At 37.8% G+C, this 21,286-nt stretch overlaps 1 protein-coding gene across 2 annotated transcripts in view; it reads left to right on the forward strand.

Annotated features, from left to right (window-relative positions):
- PDE7B (phosphodiesterase 7B) overlaps window positions 1–21,286 on the forward strand; it is a 289,994-nt gene that overhangs the window by 234,310 nt on the left and 34,398 nt on the right. For both annotated transcript variants that reach the window (XM_054570006.1, XM_054570007.1), the window contains 3 exons: window positions 16,323–16,474; window positions 19,038–19,101; window positions 20,505–20,600. In XM_054570006.1, the coding sequence (XP_054425981.1) occupies window positions 16,323–16,474; window positions 19,038–19,101; window positions 20,505–20,600 (312 nt within the window). The remainder of the gene's footprint in view (window positions 1–16,322; window positions 16,475–19,037; window positions 19,102–20,504; window positions 20,601–21,286) is intronic.

A 21,286-nucleotide genomic window follows, 5' to 3' on the forward strand; every position in this document is an offset into this window, starting at 1 on the left:
TTTATTTCAGTGTATACTAGAGAAAATGTGGCTAACACATCAAATCTGTTTTTTATTTATATCAAATTTATATAAGATATATTTAAGTAAAAATGGATTTATTTGATTTTTAAAAAGACACTAAGTAAATAGTAGTGTGGGCAGATGTGCTAAACACCGTAAGAATTGCATGTGAAGGACTGAAATTGGGAAAACTCTGAACTTGGCCCCTGCTTGTAGCAGTGAGAAATACGCTGTGCTCTTGTAAGGATCTTCCTGTGCTGCAGACTGGAGTCTGTTACTCCACCATCTTTACCAGCTAAATTTTTACCTAGTAGAATGGCTTTTAACCCTCTCAGGTTCAATTCCTCCTTTTTACAGCACACATTTTCAAGGCCCTCCTTTACTATCTTGAAAGGAAACCCATAGCCTATTTTTTCACATAAGCTCAAAAAATTATTGTAAGTTTTTAGCTGTATTATAAAGCAGAAATACAAGAAAAGCTATATGTGACTTAAAGATGTAAATGCTTGGGCATAACCATCCCAGAAGGCATCATGATGTAGTCATGCATGGCAGCTACGTGCAGAACCACTGTGACTATTACAGCAACTAACGCCGACGGGCAGAGGGCTACAACGGCAGGAACACACCCTGATGCCATAAGCAGTCTTGCCACTGGTGATTTCCTAAGGTGGAGAACAACCCCTGATAAAGCCGGGCCCACCACCCCTCCCAGCCAATATTACATCCTTTCCTTCATATGCACAGTAGCTGCGTTGCTGAAAAAAAGAGTGTTAAAACAGTGCAAAAGAATACTTTGTGTTTATACGTAAAACCAGGAAATAGGGTGAGGTTTCAGGTTTATGTAAACAGAGTTTTCACTTACATGAATACCTGAACAGTTCCTGAAAAGCTGAGTGAGAAATAGACAACTGTTTGATATGTAGAATTGTCCCAAACACTTGTCCCAAACACTCCGGGGCATCTAGCATCTCTTGACTCTTGCGCTAAATTCCATTTGGGCCTTTTCCATCATTGTGACAACCAAAAATGCTCAGCAACATTTGATCTCATAAATCCAATAGCACTTTCAGCCTTGTTTGTTTCTTAAGTCCCTCATTACTGGTGTGTAGTTATTAATCCACTGTGGGCTTCTTACTTATCAGTGACAGCTTTGGGTTCTAAAGAATCTTAAACAAAAAAAGATTATTAGCTCTATGGCTTCTAAAGCTATGATAATATTTTTTTATTATTGTAGAAATTTTATTGTTTACAGCTGGTTAACTGCAAAGTTTCTCTGCTGGCTTAAGATTGGTAATAATAATAATAATAATGGAAAGAAAGGATCCTTAAAGTAAATTTAAGAAAATTTTATTGCTTTTAAGAAAAATATTTTAGAGTTGGAGTTCCTGAAAGAATCTGAAATTCAATATCACTAGAAATCTAGTTACTGAAAATCAGATACTTTTTGAATTATCTAAGCCTCCCAGGCCTGCAAATTTTGACAGCATATCTTTAAAAGCAGATTCCTGGCCTAAATTTGAGTGGGTTTTGACCAAGTCATGCTGAGAAATTTGCAACTGCAGCATTTATTGGGGTATACAAGAAAAGAAAAAAAAATCAAACTTTCCAGGGTAAAGGACCTTAAACTTCTGAACTTCTGAACTTTATGCCCTGTTGTAATCTTTCTGACACTTTGAAGAATAGTTCTGGAGGCTCTCCAAATAGAACACTCCTCACTGTTCATTCTTAAACAGTGTGAAATCTGTCAACCCAACCAGGTCATCAAGGGGGCAGACTGCGATTTGTCATCACTGAGAGGGATATTCTCTAAGACACTGAAGAAGCTGGGCAGATTTTGCTTTTTACCAAGAACTATGGCCTAGCATTTTGAGAGTCTAGTTTCCATTCTTTTGGAAAGCTGGCTTAGCACGTATACTGGAATCAAATATGCTCTACACCAATTACTAAAGTGGTGATTTGACATCTGTCCCCTTAATTCTTATCACAAAGTTGATTATTGAAAATAACTAACAGAGCTTTATTTTCAAAAATGAAAAGTTGAAAATACTTGTCTCAGCTTCAGATAGAACATAATTTGTTTAAATTAGTAATTTTATTATGTGCAACAAAGAATATCAGTACCAGAGATTAAAAGGTAGATAAGGCAAACTAACAGTTTAGTGGGTAAAAAAGACATGTAAATATGACAATTCTGATATTCATGAATAACTGCTTTGTTGAATGTAAGTTGGGGTAGGGTTGCTATTGGAGCCCAGCACAGAATATCAGCAACCGCTAGGAAGGGCAAGGAAGACTTTCCAGAAAACCACCTTTTCTTTTTTTCTCTCTCTGCCTCTCCACCCCAACTTCCAGCTCTCCCTGAAACAGAGCCTCCCCTATTCTGAGATAGAACCCCAAGCTTTAGATTGTTCCTTCTGCTCCCTTCCGTCAAAATCTATCAGATATTGCCTACCCAATCGCAAGCTAATTCAAGCTAAGATAATCATTGATTGGTCAAGAAATCCTTTCCAGATGATAGTTGTATCCTCACTAGATGTGTCTCTACACATTCCACTGAATCTTTACTGAGCATGTACTGTATAGGTTAATTTCAATTCTTTTACCCAAAAAACTCTTTAGTAGGTGAATCAAGACTTGAACCTGGTCATCTCATTCTAGACTAAGGGCTCATTCCTTGGAGTAATTACCCTTTTTACTCTATCTCATCACACCACTTGTAGGCTCTGACTGCTAGACAGCTCCATAGGCTGAGACTCCACGTGAAACAGTAGGATAATGCCGAACGTGGTGCACCTAAGTGGAGAGGCATGAAATACCAGGGAGAATGGCAGCACTATCATGGTGCCATAGCTATGCTCTTGAAAACCCAAACCCCATGAGGGCACTGTTAGGTATCCAGTCACATTAGCTGTCTGCTGGAAGGGCAGCTAGAAGTCCCAAGAAAGGTTAGACATCCCACCCCCAACCCAGGACAACTATTTTCAGCTATTACTGCCATGGAGGAACAAGAGTGAGCCCCCTTCTTGACAGAGACTCTCTGAGGGAAGAGCCTGTGTCTTCATAATTTTTGCCTCCAAACACAGCCCAAAGCAAATCCTTAGTTAGTATTTTGACAAGGAAAGAAATGAAAGAGGGAGGAAAGGAAAGAGAAGAGAAGGGAAAGGGGATGAGCTTTTGAAATAATAGAGCACAATTCTCTTTGTTCGTTCACAAGTCCTTGGCTGAATTGATTCTATAGCTACCAAATCTCTGCCTTCCTTCTTCTCTACCACCTGATTCAGACGCAGCAGTTAAACTCTTCATTCTAGAAATTCAGTGCTAGTGAACTACATTAAGAAGGCAAGAGAAAGTTCAACAGAAACACTTTGTATACTCTTGGTGCACTTCCGTGCTACCTGCTTTCCATCCTTTTCATTTGCATCTCCACAGCTCCTACTAGAGCAGGCCTCTCCACAGCATTAGCAGGTTATGTGGATATTCATATTGTTTTCCAGTATGGGCTTCTATAAGCTTGTTTTTAGTGATCTATAGTCTCCATAGTCCTAAGAATAGGAACAGATTTCCAACTGACCGCTCTACCCCTGACATAGCTAGGCTTCACTTCATCTGGAAGAATATGTAGAACTCAGTCCATTACCAGAAGGAACACAACCTTACTGATAGCAAATCTCAAACCCACGTGGGATTCAGAGGGTGGTACAAAAAATTTCTTACATTTCTTTTCAGATTGGCTTTCATTGGTACAGAGATCACCTCTGATGGATGCTTGTATGTCTCTTCTCTTTTGACTTCCCCTCTACATTCCTTTCTCCTACTTTGTTCTCTCACCCCCTCCACCCTGTCGCATCCTCTACGGACATACTAGGCATCATCAAGGGCAAGAGGCAAAGTGAATTACCGCAGTCCTGAGGGTAGAGCCCACTAGACAAATAATCTTCCTCTTACTCACGTTTTCCACTTTGTATGATAATTTGTAGGCATTTTTGTACTTACATACTCCTTACCCATCACAGCTGAAGTAGAATGAAAAATAGTCAATACAATAAAGAGTCCATTTCACCACCTTCCTGTAGATAGCTGAGGGCAGAAACACTGACTTAAAACTTCTTCATATTCGCCCTGGCTCTTGCAGCTCAGTGGATTGAATGCCAACCTGCAAACCAAAGTAGGTTCAATTCCCAGTCAGGACCCATGCCTGGGTTGCAGGCCAAGTTCCAAGCAGGGAGCATGCGAGAAGCAACCACACATTGCTATCTCTCCCTCTCCTTCTCCCTCCTTTCTCCTCTCTCTTAAAATAAATAAATAAAATCTTTAAAAACAAAATTTCTATATATTCAAGTACCATAGTACCTTGCACAGAGTAGGTACTCAATAAACATTTGCAGGTGGAACTCTCCTGGTATTTACCACACTGCTTAGATCTAAGAACCAAGAGAGATTCAGAAAGAACAAATAGCCAAGTTATGCCAAAAAGGCTTCCATTTTCATTCATTTACAGCTGCCAAATAATATTTCATATTTATTAGATAACCACTCCTGATTAGAATGTCATTTAACATTATTAAGATAATTTGAAATTATTTTTAAGGTAGAGAGAGGAAAAAAAGAAGAAAAGAATGCCTGTGTCAGATAGATAAGACTATGCTCTCAGACTACATCTCAATCAGCAGTTGCCCTTCAGGTAAAATCTTATGTGACTTGAAATCTTGGCTTCCAAATGGTTAAACACAAGGCCTGTGTGCATCCTGTCGAAGTTTTATTTTGAGCAGCCTGTTTGCCCAAGTACCTCCCACTCTTTCCCTTCCTCAGAAACTGCTGCTCTGCTCTATGTACACAACAAAAATGTTTGTCTTTTCCAAAGCTTAAGGTACTAACCAATGTCTGTGAGTGTCTTTGTATAATAACATAATAACCAAATCGCATTAAGTCAGTGTCAGCAATACATGTGTTTTCAATTTTAAAACCCACAGCGATTTATTATTCACCTCCTAATATTCCATTTATACATTTACTAAGAGAAACAGGAAAGCTACATACATAGAATCACTTCCAAATTTTATTATAAAGTTATTTTTTGGGTTTTTTTCTAGTTAAATCTTTATTGATTTTTAAAATACTTTATTGATGAATTATATTAAAGTTTCTTTTTATTGTTTTAGTTATACCATGCTTTTATAAAGGAAAGGAATCTGAGATTCCTTAAGTATTGGTCTATCACTGTACCCTAGGGAAAACAGAGTTCTGTTTTGAACTCTCACATGTCCCCTACTCTCCGTCCTTTCCTGTAAAGAGCAGAATGTAATGAGCTCAGAATCATCTTCAAGGTCAGATACACCTGGGTTCCAGTCCCTGCTCTGTTACTTATCAGTTGTGTAATTTTGGATAAATTATTAAACCTTTCAAATTAATTGCTTCATCTGTAAAATGTACCTATTAATGCCAACTTCCTAATGCCCACTCCTATGAAAATTGAACAGGATAACAAATGTAAACATACATAGTAGGTCCTCGATATTTCTTAATTCCATCACCCTAGTTCCAAGGCCTGTTCTTGCTCTGGATGGAATAAGAGGATGGAGAGGCCACTTATTTTTGTTCTAGATTAAGTATATCACTTATATCTCTAGGGGAAGTCCAAGTACCCTTTCAGGTAGACACTGCAGTAGTCATTAAAACAATTCTTTCCTCTCTATGATCTAACTCAACATAAAAATATATAGCTTTCTGTGGCCTGTTAATGGGATGAGTCTTAATGGGAGCTTGTTCCTTAAGAGTGCCCTATACCAAGAGTTGTAGATGTGGTTACACCTAAGGTGCCACTGTAACCCATAGAGAAACATAGGCCATAAGAGACAAACCTCAATGTACAATTAAACATCTCAAGTTCTCTGATGAACTTGGGTGGATATTTGCACTTAAAGTATTATATTCCAACCACTTGTTTCAGTCCATCAAATCAGAGGGTTCACTCAGGTGATATATAATTCAAGTAGCCTTTGTAATCTACAAAGAGAAAAGAACTCACTTACAATGTACTTCCTTTCCAAAAAATAAAATATAAAGGATGCTTTCTGAATGTTTTTGGAGATAGGTGTTTTATCCATACCTCTTCCAAGAGATAAATTGTGTACTAATCTACCCCATGCAAAAGATGCACTTACAATCATTTCAGAAAATCCATCAGATTTAAAAAAGAAATAGAAATGCAAATTCATCTCCCTAGGGAATCATGCTCTTCTTATCTATTGTGTAAGATGAATGAATCTTCCCTGTTCTGGACAAGTCATTCAATTCAAAAATTCCATGGTAGTACCTACCAGGAGGAAGGTAATGTGCTGCAGTAGGTAGGAAAAATAAAACACTTCTATCTCATTCAATAATCACCTCATACCTTCATTCCTGAATTCAATAAGCATCTTTTAAAACAAGCGCTATACTGTATAAAAATGGTCCTACACCAGCACGGTATGCAATAACGTTCTGTGTAGTTGGAAAGCTGAGAACACCAGTTACTACAATACCAGTCACAAAAAGTCAGAAGGACTCATATACGGATCTGATTGGGAGCTGAGGAAGAAATACTTGAGGTGGGCTATTGAAGGGTGAATGGCATTTCAACAGGTAGGGACAGTATCCAATTGAAAAGGAATGTGGGAATCAGTACAGAAGAAGAAAAACATGCGGGGCCCGGGGGAGGAAAACCAGCAAGAACAGATACTTATTTATCTACAAGGGAACTGATGGGGGATAAAAATGGAAAAATAAGTTGGCATCACACTGTGGAGGGCCATGAATACCAGAATTAATAATATAAATGTAACTAAGTAGACTTTGGGGAGCCGTTGAGGAATTTGGAGCAGAGGGCTGACATGATGGAAGTCGTGTTTGAGGAATAAATCTGTCAGTGGTAGGTGAGATAGATTGGAGCAGACAACTGGAGGCAATCAAAAGGTTAGTCCATTATCCTGGGGTGAGGGAGTGTAGAACCAGCAGACAGCGTGAAAGGGGATCATGTATATTACAATACACATCTGGAATTTTTGTAATGAACTATAACAATCCACACATATCTCCAGATAAAAGGCCACACTTATTTTAAATTTATGCTGAGAACTAGGGAGTTAATGCAGCAGTTTCTAACCTCTGGAGACTTAGAATCAACTGAAAGTTCGGTCATCTCAATTTGCTCACCACAAACCATTGCCCTCAAAACTCAGGATTTGCTAAACATTTCAAACTCTGAAAAGCGGAGGGTTCAATAAAACCACACTATGCCTGGCATACATTTCTTCTTTAGGACTGAGGAAATTTGATCTGCTTCTCACTAATTCATTTAAATTTCATTCAAACTGGGATTTTGAAAAACCTCTCTATTGCCTAGAAAAGTCTTAAGAGCTTATTTTTAAAGCCTTTCCCCCTCCTTATAAAAAGGAAATAGTGTTTCAACCATCCCTGAACACCAGGATTTAGAAATTCATAATCCATGGGTTGGAATGGGTTTTATGTTAGGCAAAACAATAGGCTAAAAACAGCGCATTTTCCAAAAAGCGGTGCACTGGGTGGTTGTGGAGGACAAGGATGTTGACCCTCTTAGCACTTATGGAGCACGTTTCCTAGCGCTGATGTAGCAGGTGTGGGTACAATGAACTGAGGAAAGAGTTCATCCTATTCTATGACTCATATCAGCCATGTTGGTTTTCTCTTCACTGTCAAGAACATAAAAGAGAAATGTCAACTGAAAAAGTAAACATGTTAAAAAGTAGAACTAGAGAAACAATTTACCCTGCCTCAAACTTTCCTTTTCCTCCTCCTCCTCCCACTCCGTGGCAGTGTTGAAGCAAAACTCTTCTTTCAGTGACAGCCATCAAGAAGTCATGAGTATTTACATAGAAGAGCTAATGACATGGGGATTTAACACATCTTTATTTAACACCTGAATTTAGAGAACTTAACTTCTTAGCTCCTTTTAACTCATCAGATGTATGATTTGCAAACATTTTCTCCTATTCAGTAGGTGGCCTTTTCATTTTATTGGTAGTTTCCTTTGCTGTGGAGAAGCTTTTCAATTTGATGTAGGCTTATTTGTTTTTATATTTGTCTCTGTTGCCTCTGCTTTTGGTGTCAGATTCAGAAAATCATCAGTAAGAGCTATATAAAGGAATTTACCGCCTGCATTTTTGTCTAAGAGTTTTATGGTTTCAGGTCTTATGTTTAAGTTTTTAATCCATTTCAAATTTAATTTTGTGTATGGTGTAAGATAGTGTCCAGTTTTATTCTTTTTCATGTGTCTGCCCAGTGTTCTCAACACCATTTATTGAAGAGGCTGTCCTTTCTTCATTGTATGTTCTTGGCTCCTTTTTCATACATTAATTGATCATATATGTGTGGGTTTATTTCTGGGCTCTTTATTCTATGTGCCTGTTTTTAATGCTAATACTACACTGTTTTAATTACTATGGTTTTGAGATATAGTTTGAAATCAGGGAGTGTAATGTCTCCATCTTTGTTCTTATTTCTCAAGGTCACTTTGGCTATTTAGGATCATTTGTGGTTCCATACAAATTTTAGGATTGTCCGTTCTATTTCTGTGAAAAATGCCACCAGAATTTTGATAGGGATTGCACTGAATCTGTAGATTGCTTTAGGTAGCATGGACATTTTAATAATATTATTTCTTCCAATCCATGAACACAGACTGTCTTTCCATACAGGTTTCTCACCTCCTTGATTAAGTTTATTCCCAAGTATTTTATTATTTTTGATGCATTTGTAAATGACATCATTTTTAAATTTTTCTTTCTGATAGTTCATTATAAGCATATAGAAATGCAACAGATTTTTGTATATTGATTTTGCATCCTGCAATATTACTTAATTTATTTGTTCTAACAGTTTTTTGATAGACTCGATAGGGTTTTCTATATTTAACATCATGCCTTAACCAGTGTGGCTCAGTTAGTGGGGTATTGCCCTGCAAAGCTAGAGGTCACCTGTTCAGTTCTCAGTCACAGCCTATGACTGGGTTGTGGGTTTGGTCCCTGGTTATGGCACATGTCACAGGCAACTGATTGCTGTGTCTCTCTTTCTCCCTCTCTTCTCCTCTCTCTAAAAATAGATAAAATACTTTTTTTAAAAAGAAACAAACTTGGTCAAGCAAAAAAAAAAAAAGAAGTAAATAACATCATATATTAGTATCATAATACCATTTCTATATTTTAAAGGACTTTTTAGCTGCTGGTTATTTTTATGGATAAATGAAGATTTTAATGCCTAGAGAGGTTAAACTGTGCAAAAGGTGAGCTTTAAGTGCTGAAATCATTACACCGAAAATCAAACTAATGAGTATTTCTCATCTTTTTAAAAACTGCATTCCATAAAACTAGAATTCCATCCTGATTTCTCCAAGATTCATCATTCTTGAACTTAGAACTGGAGCACACACATGGGAAAGTTATTTAATTCTGTCATCATGCATTTAACACCTATAACTTGCAGGATATTGTGGAAATTCAAAGAAAACTAGCAGGAATCTGGCCTCCAAGAACCTACAGCCTAATAGGAAAGTCAGATGTGTAAATAAGAGTGAATCGCAGTCATACAGGCACAGCTGAGTGTGATAGTGGGGGTCAGTCACAGCAAATGGGGGTGGCAGGAGCGCCGGTGCCCCGGACTCCATTCGGGGGTTTGAGAAAATGATTTCAGAACGAACATGCAAGTTTTACCATCTTGTACTTTATAAATTGGGTTGTTATTTTAAAATGACACTTGATTATCATATTTCTATAAATTAATTGAGAGAATTTATTCAAATCGAATCAACACATTTTATATGAAGTTTTTGTTATGCATAAAATTATGCATTAGACATAAGGGAGTTACAAAATTGGATAAGATGGTTTCTGACTTTGGGGAGTAATAAATTATTTATACCAATAACTATAGTACAAGACATATAAAAAATTTATGAAAATAAACAAAGCATAGGAAAAACCATTAACTCAAGCAAGGAATTTTATTATAATTATTAGTGTAATAATGATCAGAAGAGGGCATTTATTAATAACACATTATTTTGAAGATTCAGTTGCATTAATGCTCTGAAAGTATTCTTATTAGGTTTATGAAGTTTGGTCTTCATGTTTGTTTGAGGTAAGTGCTGCTCATTTCAATGGAGAGGTTTTGTTCTCTGTTCTCAGTATCACCTGAGCTGGTTCTGCAGCAGTTACCAACAATTCAAACTCCGGGAACAATGGACACAGACCTTGCTTAAGGAACCAGAGACACAGTTGACAGATATAGCCTGATCATATATGTGTGCTTATAGCTTTTTTATCCCAGGTATTTATTCTACATTTAAGGGTTCTCCTAGTGCCAAAATTTATTAGCCCCTGTAAAGAGAATATGTCATAAAGAAGGTACTCAAAATGGAAATAATTTTTATTAGCATTTTTTGCATTTAAGCCAACCCCAACTTGTGAATTTTTAAATTACCATACTGGTCATGCCAATATAAACTTTATAACCCTAAAATTAGTGTCTAAATAGTACAGAAATGTGTTAATATGCACATATTTGTGAAAATCATAAAAGAACAAGTAAGCAGAAGATGAATTTTACAGTTAGAGTCAATGCACACATAGATTAGGCAATGAAGCATTCTGAAGCACCATTCTACAACTATTCCAAGTGAGAATTTGGGGGTGTATAACCCATAGGACAATAAAATCCAAATAAAAGTCACCATTAAGATAATTTTGAATGCCTTTAAATGTGATTTTTAATTATATAAAGGAATTAAATAAACAGTATTTTATATTAAGACTAAATTTTCACAAGCTGAATTTAGTTGAGCTATCTATAAAATTTAACTTAGCTAATCATTTAAATTTTCACTCAGAAATACATATTATGAAATATCTAATTAAAAAAGTGAATACTAGCTTTTCACTGAAAGTCCTTTGGAAACAATTGTGTCAAATCTTATTCAGTAATTTTATAACACATTTCAACACTTCAAAAAGCAGTATTTATGACTATTATTCACAGATTGTTTCTTATCTAGATTTTTTCTCCCAAATGTACCTTCTGCTTCTTATAAGCCAGTTTTTTATTATTTCATATAGTACAAAGTACACCCTAAATGACAGTTGATAAATAAGTTATTAATATTGCTTTAAATAAATTTATTTTTGCATTATTGAATGCTCTTCCCCTATAGAGAGCCACCTTAAGGAATTTTCTTCAATTTTTATGTATGTTCTCAAGTAAGAAAATTAAGCCTTATTTTTTCAATAAGTGGCTATCTAGCATCACTTAGGAATGACTTTTTTGTCAATTAAAGAATACCCAGATAGAAGTGCTAAATAGCATTGTCATAGTTTACCTTAGTAGTTTAGGAAATATTGTAGTAAATAGTATAATATATGCTATATTTTTAAAATTATATTTTATTGATTATGCTATTATAGTTGTCCTGATTTTTCTCCCTTTGCCTCCCTCCACCCAACACCCACCACTCCTTCACCATTGTTCATGCCCACGGTCATGCATCTAAGTTCTTCAGCTACTCCTTTTCTTATACTGTACTTTACATCCCCATGGATATTCTGTGACTACCTATTTGTACTTCCTAATCCCCTCACTTCTTTACCTATTCTCTCATTCCTCCCTACCATCTGGCAACCATCAAAATGCTATCTGTTTCCATAGTTCTGTCTCTGTTCTTCTTGTTTGTTGAGCTTGCTTTTTAGGTTCAATTGTTGATAGATTTGTATTTCCTGCCATTTTATTGTTCGTAGTTTTGTTCTTCTTTTTCTTAAATGAGTCCCTTTAACATTTCATATAATAATGGTTTTGTGATAATGAACTCCTTTAGCTTTTTCTTGCCTAGGGAACTCTTTGTCCGCCCTTCAATTCTAAATGATATCTGCTGGGTAGAACAATCTTGGCTCTATGTCCCTGCTTTTTGTGACTGAATATTTCTTGCTAATCCTTTCTAGCCTGCAAAGTTTCTTATGAGAAATCAGCTGACAGTCTTATGGGAACTCCCCTGTAGGTAACTAACTTCTTTTTTCTCGCTGCTTTTAAGAGTCTCTTTTTATATTTAACCTTTGGCATTTTAATTATGATGTGTCTCAGAGTGGGCCTTATTGCATCCATCTTGTTTGGGACTCTCTGTGCTTCCTGGACTTGCATATCTCTTACCTTCACCAAATTAAGGAAGCTTTCTTTCATTATTTTTTTCAAATAGATTTCCAATTTCTTTTCTTTCTCTTCTCCTTCTGGCACCCTTATGCTGTGACTGTTGGACATCTTGAAGTTGTCCCAGAGGCTGCTTATACTATCCTCATTATTTTGGATTCTTCTTTATTCTTGTTTTTCTGATTGGTTGTTTTTTGCTTCCTTATGTTCCATGTCACTGATTTGATTCTTATCTTCATCCACTCTACTGTTGTTTCACTGTAAACTGTTCCCTATTTCAATTAGTGTATCCTTAGTGTCTGACTGGATTTTTTTATGCTGTTGAGATCCTCATTAAGTTCCTTGAGCACCCTTATAACCAGTGTTTTGAATGCTGTATCTGATAGATTGCTTATCTCCATTTCATTAAGCTCTTTTTCTGAAATTTTGATCTGTTCTTTCATTTGGGCCATGTTTCTTTGTCTCATTTTGGCAGCCTCCCTGTGTCTGTTTCTATGTATTAGATAGAGTTGCTTTGACTTTATGTCTTGGCAGTGTAGCCTAATGTCGTATGTGTCCTATAGGGTCCAGTGGCACAGCCCCCGCTATCACCCAAGCTGGGTACTTGAGGTTGCCCTTCATGTGGGCTGAGTACACGTTCCTCTTGTAGTTGAGCCTTGGTTGCTGTTAACAGATCAATGGGAGGGATTTATCCAGGCCAGTCAGCTGCAAGGACTGGCTATGACCACTTACCACCACCCTCCACCCTCCATGGACGATCATCTGTCCAGGGTGGTGTGGGGATGCTCCGATGCTGGGTGCACAGGCCCTGGAGTTTCCCAGGTAGTGCAGGCTAAGGTCAGCCTCCACCTGCGTTTTTCCCAGGGCCACCCTTCATGAGCTATAAAGCTATCAGAGATGGCTACTACTCTTTTTCTTTCTAATGAATATGTCATCTGTGGGGGAGACACTTTGATACAATGGAATTATCTTGTTGCTTTTTAAATTCTTACTTAATAATTTTAATACCCAGGGATGATTCTGGTTTGAATCAGTTATTACTATGAAGGTTGCAAAATGATAATTTTCTAACTATAAATTTCATTTACCTAACTGGTCAGTGCTCTCTGCAAGAAAGAACTTTCCTTTCTCCGTAGTATTTACTTACTTGCTTACTAACAGTAAGGATTTGTGGACTCTTTCAGTCAATTGTCTATGATCCATTCTTCCATTGTTCATTTTGGTGCCCCAATTTTCCCATATTTTCTCAAAGGACCCCTTCAAGTTGTCTTCTCTGTCATTTTTAAATGAGATCCCATCATTGTTTGAGCTCTCCCTTATTTTCTGGCATAACAAGAAGTTATAGTTCATCTTACTCTTTGCCTGCCCCAGTCCAAGATCCGGCCATTTCTCCAACATGATCTGGCTTCATTTGGTGAGAAATTATACTTTAAAAAACAAAATCTGAATGGTAGATATGCTTGTCTACTAGGGTGTTGTTAATTCTAAGCATACTATAAAATATACTCTTTTAAGTGCATAGTTCAATTAATTTTGACAGATTTATATGCCCATGATCAATATTCAGTCTTCACTGTACTTGATCTGTTAGCAGCATTTGAGACCAAAGATCACATCTTCCTCCTCGCAACACTGTCTTCACTAGGCTTCCAAGCAATGGTACCCCCCTTTTCTCCATTCCCCTGGGTACTCCTCAGTCCCTTTTGATCTTCTCTACTCTTTTCCATACCACTTAAAGTTGAAATACTGCAGAATTCAGACTTGGATGCTTTCCTTGTCTGTGACTACACTCATTCCCTAGCTAATCTCATCTGACAACTCCTAAATTTGTGTTCCTAACCCAGTCTTCTTCCCCAAGCTCTGGATTTTACAGCCACTTATTTCAACTTGACAGCTTTACCACGTTTTCAAATAGACTTCCAAATTCCACATATGCAAAACTGAAATTTATTCCACACCTGTTCCACCTGCCCCCTGTCCCATCTCTGGTGATGGTAACTCCATTACCCTGGTCATTCAGGCCAAAAACTTGGAGGCACCCAGAATGTATTCAAGATCCCTTTCCTACACTCTTCACTGCTCCCCCATGGTGTGAGCAGCCATAATCTCTTGCCTTGATTATTTCAATAGCCTCATAACAGGCCTTATTATATCAAAACTTGCTCTCAACACAGAAGCCAGGATGACCCATTTTAAATGTAAGTGTGATTGTGCCCCTCTTTTGCTAAAAACTTTGAAGTGGTTCCCTGTCTCATGCAAAGTAGAGCCCCAGCTTTTGTTGTGGTCTACAGGGCCCTGTATAATTCTCATGCTCCTCCCCCTTTGCTCTAAGACCTCATCTCTTCCTCCCCCACTTTTTTCCCATCCCCACCCCCATGGACTCCTACTGCCCCTCCCCACTGCATGCCAGCCTACTAGGGATGCTTCCCATTCTATGGTTAATGGTGCTGGTCCCTGTGTATGGAAGACATCTTCCCAGATGGCTACTTGGCCATATCCCTCATCTACTTCAAGTTTTGATTAAATTATGCCCTTTAACGAGGCCCACCATAACTACTCCAACACAGAACTTCTCATCCCCCATTCCCTGCTTTCCTTTTTTTTTTTTTTACCCATTGTACTTACCACATTCTAATACATTTTTATAAATTTCTTCTTCTTTATGTTTTTTTTTTTGTCTGTCTCTCTATGCTAGAATGTTAGCTTCATGACAAGAATGATTTTTGTTCTACTCACTGGGGCATCTAGAATTGAAATATCTCATCAAGTATCTAGAACAGTGCTTGTCCCTTAGTAACATTCAAAATATTTTTTAAATAACTGAATCAATCATCTCATCCTGTACTTTTGACTTGATAAACTGATGCAAATGAGTGAGAACCCGCTAGTAGAACTGAGTCCTTGTGTGCCATTTTTAATACTGATGTGTGCCTAAACACCCCGCTTTCGTTGTACTCCTCTTAGTTCCACATACACTTGTGTGTCTCTTTCCACACATGAAACTAGATTCTTTTTTTTTTTAAATAAGCCAGGCAGCATTTCCAGAGAATGGTAGGTTTTGTCTGCCCTGAATTACGCCTTTGCATGCATAACACAACCTAAATAAAACACTGATGTGGGTCACATGCTCACTGTCAATGGGGAGTGCCACATTGCTAAGGAGGCCCCTGACCACTGTTTCCTCTGCTTCTGGAATCCACTCTGATTTTGAGATCTGGGGAAAAAGGGGAGAGGGGAGGAGACATGAGAGACACCAACATTTCTTTATATATAAATAGTACACTTTCCTACTAGAGTGTTCAATTGACTCCAGATCCAAAATTGGCAGCAGATGTCACTTACGTGGCCCCACAGTGATTCACAGAATTTCAGCTGAGACAAGACATCCCTTGACAGGCATTCAAATAATGTGCTTGGGGTATTTCGGGACAATCACCCCGATGTCAACAGTCAAGTTTTGAAAGGTACCTGTGACATGAGTATCAAAATATCTCTACTGACAGGGTCAGACTTTTGTGGCCACCAGCAAAAGAGAATATACTCCACTAGGAAGTAAACACCCTGTCTGCTTCATGTCAGGGGAATGTAGGTCACTTTTAGGCTGAGATTATGGGTTCCTTTGCCACTGATGTTCTCGGAACATTAGGTAATATTTCCTCACGTCCAAGCTAGTGTATTCTCAACTCTTCTAATTCAGGTGAAGGATTTGCTCATACTAGAGTGAGTGTAGGATGAGAAGCTGACCTAAATTATGGAATATCAGTGCCAATAGAGCAGAAAAAAGTTTAATTGTTCCTTTAAATGCATGCAGAAGCATGCAGATTTCATTTACTAAGTATATCAGCACCCTTAATAAGAAAATGTAGTTTTATTTATATGCTTTGTCTTCCAAAATTACATTTTAAAAAATCTTGATATTTTAATGAATGTAATGTAGAAGAAATACTGTGTTTTTTTCTAGAAGAATTCCAGGTGTAGAATTAAATAGACTATAGTTAAGAAAGCATTGAGAGCATCTTTAAAATTTCTCTCCTTTATAATACATTGTATTTTTACATAGTGGAGAAAATAGGGCTTTTTACATATGTAATTTCTGAATTTGATTACTTTCACAGATACAGCACACTCAGGGGAAATTGGCACCAAGAAAAAGGTGAAAAGACTGTTAAGCTTTCAAAGATACTTCCATGCATCGAGGCTGCTTCGTGGGGTTGTACCACAAGCCTCTCTCCACCTGCTGGATGAAGACTACCTTGGACAAGCAAGGGTAAGCCAGCCACCCCTCTATACCTCACAGAGGCCAGTGGCCGAGAGCCTGTACCTCCACTGGCGGAAGGGTTGAGTCCTACTTCTGACTCTGAGATGCTCTGTGACTCTGGCTAGCACTCAACATGTCTGGACTTTTTCCACAAGTACACATGTACTTAATAGAAATATACATCTCACAGGGGTGATGCAGAGATTAAATGAGATAAAGCATGTTTGCATGTTTGACATATTCATATCTAGCTATATTCATTTTTATAAATATGCAAAACATATTTGCAGAACACTATGAAGAGTAAAATTTTTGACTGATTACTAATGAGAAAATAGCTAAATTTTTAACCCACTGAATTATCTCTTTGTAATAGCTACAGGGAAATGAACCCAATAATTACCAACCCTTCTATTTTAGGCCAGCAATATGATGCATTATCCTTTTTATACTTTTTAATTCATTTAAATAATTTTTACTAATTTTACAATTATTTTTGCAATTCATTGGTCCAACTGAGGGCAGAAATTAATGTGTGACAATCTAAAAAAAAAAAAGTCACAGACAATCTCTAACCCAAAGTGCCAAAGGAATTTAAATTTTAGACTTAAATTGCAACTTCTGTTCATGATGTTGGAGTAGGCACACATGGCTTGCCTCTTCATACAGCCACACCAAAATTACAAATAAAATATAGAACAACCATCACCCAGAACCATCAGAAATTGAGTTGAATTGAAGTCTGACATCTATGATATTAAAGAAACCACATCCATCTGCACTGGTAGGAGGGGCGCAGACACAGAACAGGCTGGTCCTTCACCCATGTGTGGGGGATAAAAATTTGGGAGAGATATCACAGAAGCAAGGAGTCCCAGTCCCATTCCAGACCCCCCAGCCCAGGGTCCCAGTGCGAGGAAGGTAAGTCACCACAGCTTCAAAAACCAGTGGGGACTGAGTTGGTGGAAGAAACTTCTGGAGCCCCAAGCAGTTCATCTTAAAGAACCCACACATGGAATCACCTGCTCCAACTAACTCCCTCTGAGCTCCAGCACCAGGGTAGCAGCTTGAAAGGCATCCGTGGCATACTGGGAAAAAACTGAAGTGTCTGGCATCAAGGCAAGCAGAGGCCATTGTCCCCTTTTCTAAGCCCTCCCACCACAGAACCACAGAGCTGGCAAGTGGGTATCATATCTGAGGCTCCATCAACCTGGCTAACACTGTTTGGCCTTGGAGATCCCCAGGGACTGCACCCCGCCCAATTTATGGGCCCACCCAAACTGCTTTTCCATATGAATGGCTGGTCTTGGCTCATGCTTCCCAATTTCCTAAATCCGCTGGAATAAGAAACAGCAGGCCTAAATGAGTCCCAGGCCTGGCTCCAGCAGTAGCCAGCCTATATTCATGAGTTGGTTTCATCTGGGAATCTCCAAGCCCAGCACAAGTAGCAGCCATCTCAGATTGCTTTATAGCTCAGGCAGGGTGGCCCCAGGAAAAACACAGGTGGGAGCTGACCTTGGCCTGCACCACCTGGGAAACCCCAGGGCCAGTGCACCCAGTGGACAGCTACAGACCATGTTGGAGCACTGCCACCCAGCCCCTGGACAGATGATCCTCCATGGAAAGCAGAAGGTGGTGGTAAGTGGTCACAGCCAGTCCTTGCAGCTGACTGGCCTGGGTAAATCCCTCCCATTGATCTGGCAACAGCAACCAAGACTTAATTACAGAAGGGGATTACTCGGCCCACATAAAGGGCAACCTCAAATACTCAGCTTGGGTGAAATGGGAGACTGAGCCACTGGACCCTACAGGACACCTGCTACATTAGGCCATGCTACCAAAACACTGAATCAAAGCAGCTCCACAGAATACATAGAAACAAACACAGGAGCCTGCCAAAACAAGGAGACAAAGAAACATGGCCCAAAAAGAAGAACAGATCAAAACTCCAGAAGAAGAGCTAAACAAAATGGAGATAAGCAATCTATCAGATATAGGTTCACATTTAGTCCCACACTGAGCAAAATAATGTGCTCAGCAATCATTGGACTTCATTTAATTAAAATTTATTGTAAATCTTCCTTTAGTGAACAGTAGTTTATGATGTAGAGACTTTGCTGAACTATAATTTTAACAGATATCTAACATGTGTGTTCTTATGTACAAGCACTGTTCTAAGCACTTATATTACATATATTTATGTTTACATATACTCGTATTACCTTATTTAACCCTTACAACAACCCTCTGAAGCATTACTGTCAGCCACATTTTTCAAATTAGGAAACTGAGATACTGCAAGGTTAAGGAACTTGCCCACAGTACCACAGCCAGTAAGAAATGTGGTTGACATCAGACCAGGCAGTCTGACCCCTGAGCCTGTCCCTTTAACACTATTGTTATTAGCCAGCAGAGTAAGATTTCTTTTACTACAAACCAGTTGTACATAGATAATCAAATGCTACTGTATTTTCAACTTTTTAATTGTTTAATTCTCTCTGTCTCAAAGTGAATATCTGAGTCTCCAATATGATTCATTTGAATGTTTTTGTTTGTTTGTTTGTCTTTTCAGCATATGCTCTCCAAAGTGGGAACGTGGGATTTTGACATTTTCTTGTTTGATCGCTTGACAAATGGTAAGTCAACCAAAAGAATTCACACCAAAATATGCACCATAAAATGGAACTAATTTCATGAAAACAATATTTATTTTTAAACATTGTCATTCCTCATTTCTTCTTTCCCCACTTTCATATGTCTACAACCACTCAGGAAGGACCAGGGCAAAGGAAAATTAGTTGAAATGAAAAAATAAAGACTGAGTTTGGCCTTAGAATCTTAAGACAGTTTCCTCTGGCCTTGATGATCCCAAAGGAATTTGAAAACCACAGATTAGATTTTGTCCTTGCAGAGTACTCTGGCCACATATAAAAGGAGGAAGTTCACTGTCAGTCAATGAAAATTAGAAACACGAAAGCTCAGCCGATCAGTCCTGACTCTTGCAGAGCAGGTGTCTCTGTGCACTTTTATTAAGTGAGTCAAATCTGCCCTGTTGCAAGTATTGTTCATATATGTTTGGCATCGTCAGCAGAAAACAATTGCTTAGGATTAAGTGTAAAAGCTTAGATTGCAGCTAAAAGGAAAGTAGATATCCTCATTGGTTTCACTTTTTAAATTTTTTGTTCAATGATTTTTGTTCAAAAGAGTATAATCATGACTCTCATAGATATATAAAATGAATGCATGTCAATGATTCATTTAATTCAATTAATTAGAGATTTGGTAAGATGCTACAACTCTTTTGAAAGGAGAATTCAAAGAACCCCACATATATAAGTAGTAAGAAACACTTACATGAATATATAAATAGCTATAAAACTGAGAGAAGGAAATCAATTGTGTTTCCATCTGAGTAATTTTGGTTCCATGTATATGGACAAGAGTCACTTGAAATGCTATCAGTTACCTACAACTTTCATTGTTGCAAAATAGCTCAAAGACAATGAAAGTTGCAGAAACACACAGAAGCAGGTACCCTGGAAGAATATGCTTAAGGAACACCTTGTTTTTCACTTAAGTCATCTTCTTGGTCTATTTCAGTCTTTCATAAACTGTATAATGCTCTTAAAATTTGAAATCATTATTCTTTAATAAATAATATTCCTTCAATGTTTACATGTTATTGTAGCTTCAATTCTTCATCTCTGCCAACTTGAGTTATAAAATATCTCATGGTCAAGCCTCATCTTGGTGGATACCAAAATAGGCAGATTCCTTATAATGCCTTATAACTCTTAATGTTGCTAAATACTCACTGCCTTTGGTGTAGATCTGAGCGAATTGTACTTATGCAGTAAGAGAAAACCTAGTATTGGATCATAGTAATAGTATCTTTTATACTTGAATAATTTCAAATTTAAAGGAGAAAATAAATGGTCCTATCAGAGATCTTTCATTATAGAAAGTTTTGATCTTGTTGTCAAGCTTGATAATTTAATGGTAATAAAATTAGTTAAAACTGGTGACTATTTACCTCCAGGAAACAGTCTGGTAACACTACTCTGCCACCTCTTCAACACCCATGGACTCATTCACCATTTCAAGTTAGATATGGTGACCTTACACAGGTTTTTAGGTAAGTCTTTCTTGTTGTTGTTGTTCATATTCCTACCTCCTTTCCCATAAGTATTTGCAGTCCATAATATTCTTTAATATAAACTGGCAGGAATCATAGCATGGTATGTGAAGCCTTCCTATTAATCTTAAATTATCTTATCTTCATTTTGAACTATGGTTAACCCATTTAAATCAGTGACAAATCATATTTATTTAATTAGTTATATTTACGGTAGATAAAGGCTATACAAAGAAAACCAACAAGAGCATGTAGTCAAAAAAGTTACTGATCCATTCACATATCAACAAAAGTACAGTAAAATATGCCTCAAATAATCCCAATCTGGACATGAGTTGTTGAATATCTTCAATAGTGGGCATTTAACATAGTGCCCACTGAATGCTGGAAGCTGTTGGTATGTTATTTCTGACCATTTCAACAATTCTGCAAGTTGGACATTAACACCACCATTTAGCCCACAGTTAAGAAGAGGTTCAAAGAGGTTTTGTAACTTGCTCAAGGTCAACAACTTACAATTGGCAGAGCCCTCAATCCAAACCCAGGTGTCACTGACTTGAAAGACCACCCTCTTTCCACTTACCTCCACCACCACTCTCCATCAGAAGCAGCCCCAGTTCTCATCTGATTTTACGTGTATTCTTATTTATCAGCCGGTGAATGAACTACCCAGGACATGTTTTGGA

This window comes from Pteronotus mesoamericanus, unplaced genomic scaffold, assembly GCF_021234165.1.
Source record: "Pteronotus mesoamericanus isolate MK-2021 breed Mesoamerican mustached bat unplaced genomic scaffold, CSHL_Meso_final contig_20, whole genome shotgun sequence".
Classification (NCBI taxonomy): Eukaryota; Metazoa; Chordata; class Mammalia; order Chiroptera; family Mormoopidae; genus Pteronotus; species Pteronotus mesoamericanus.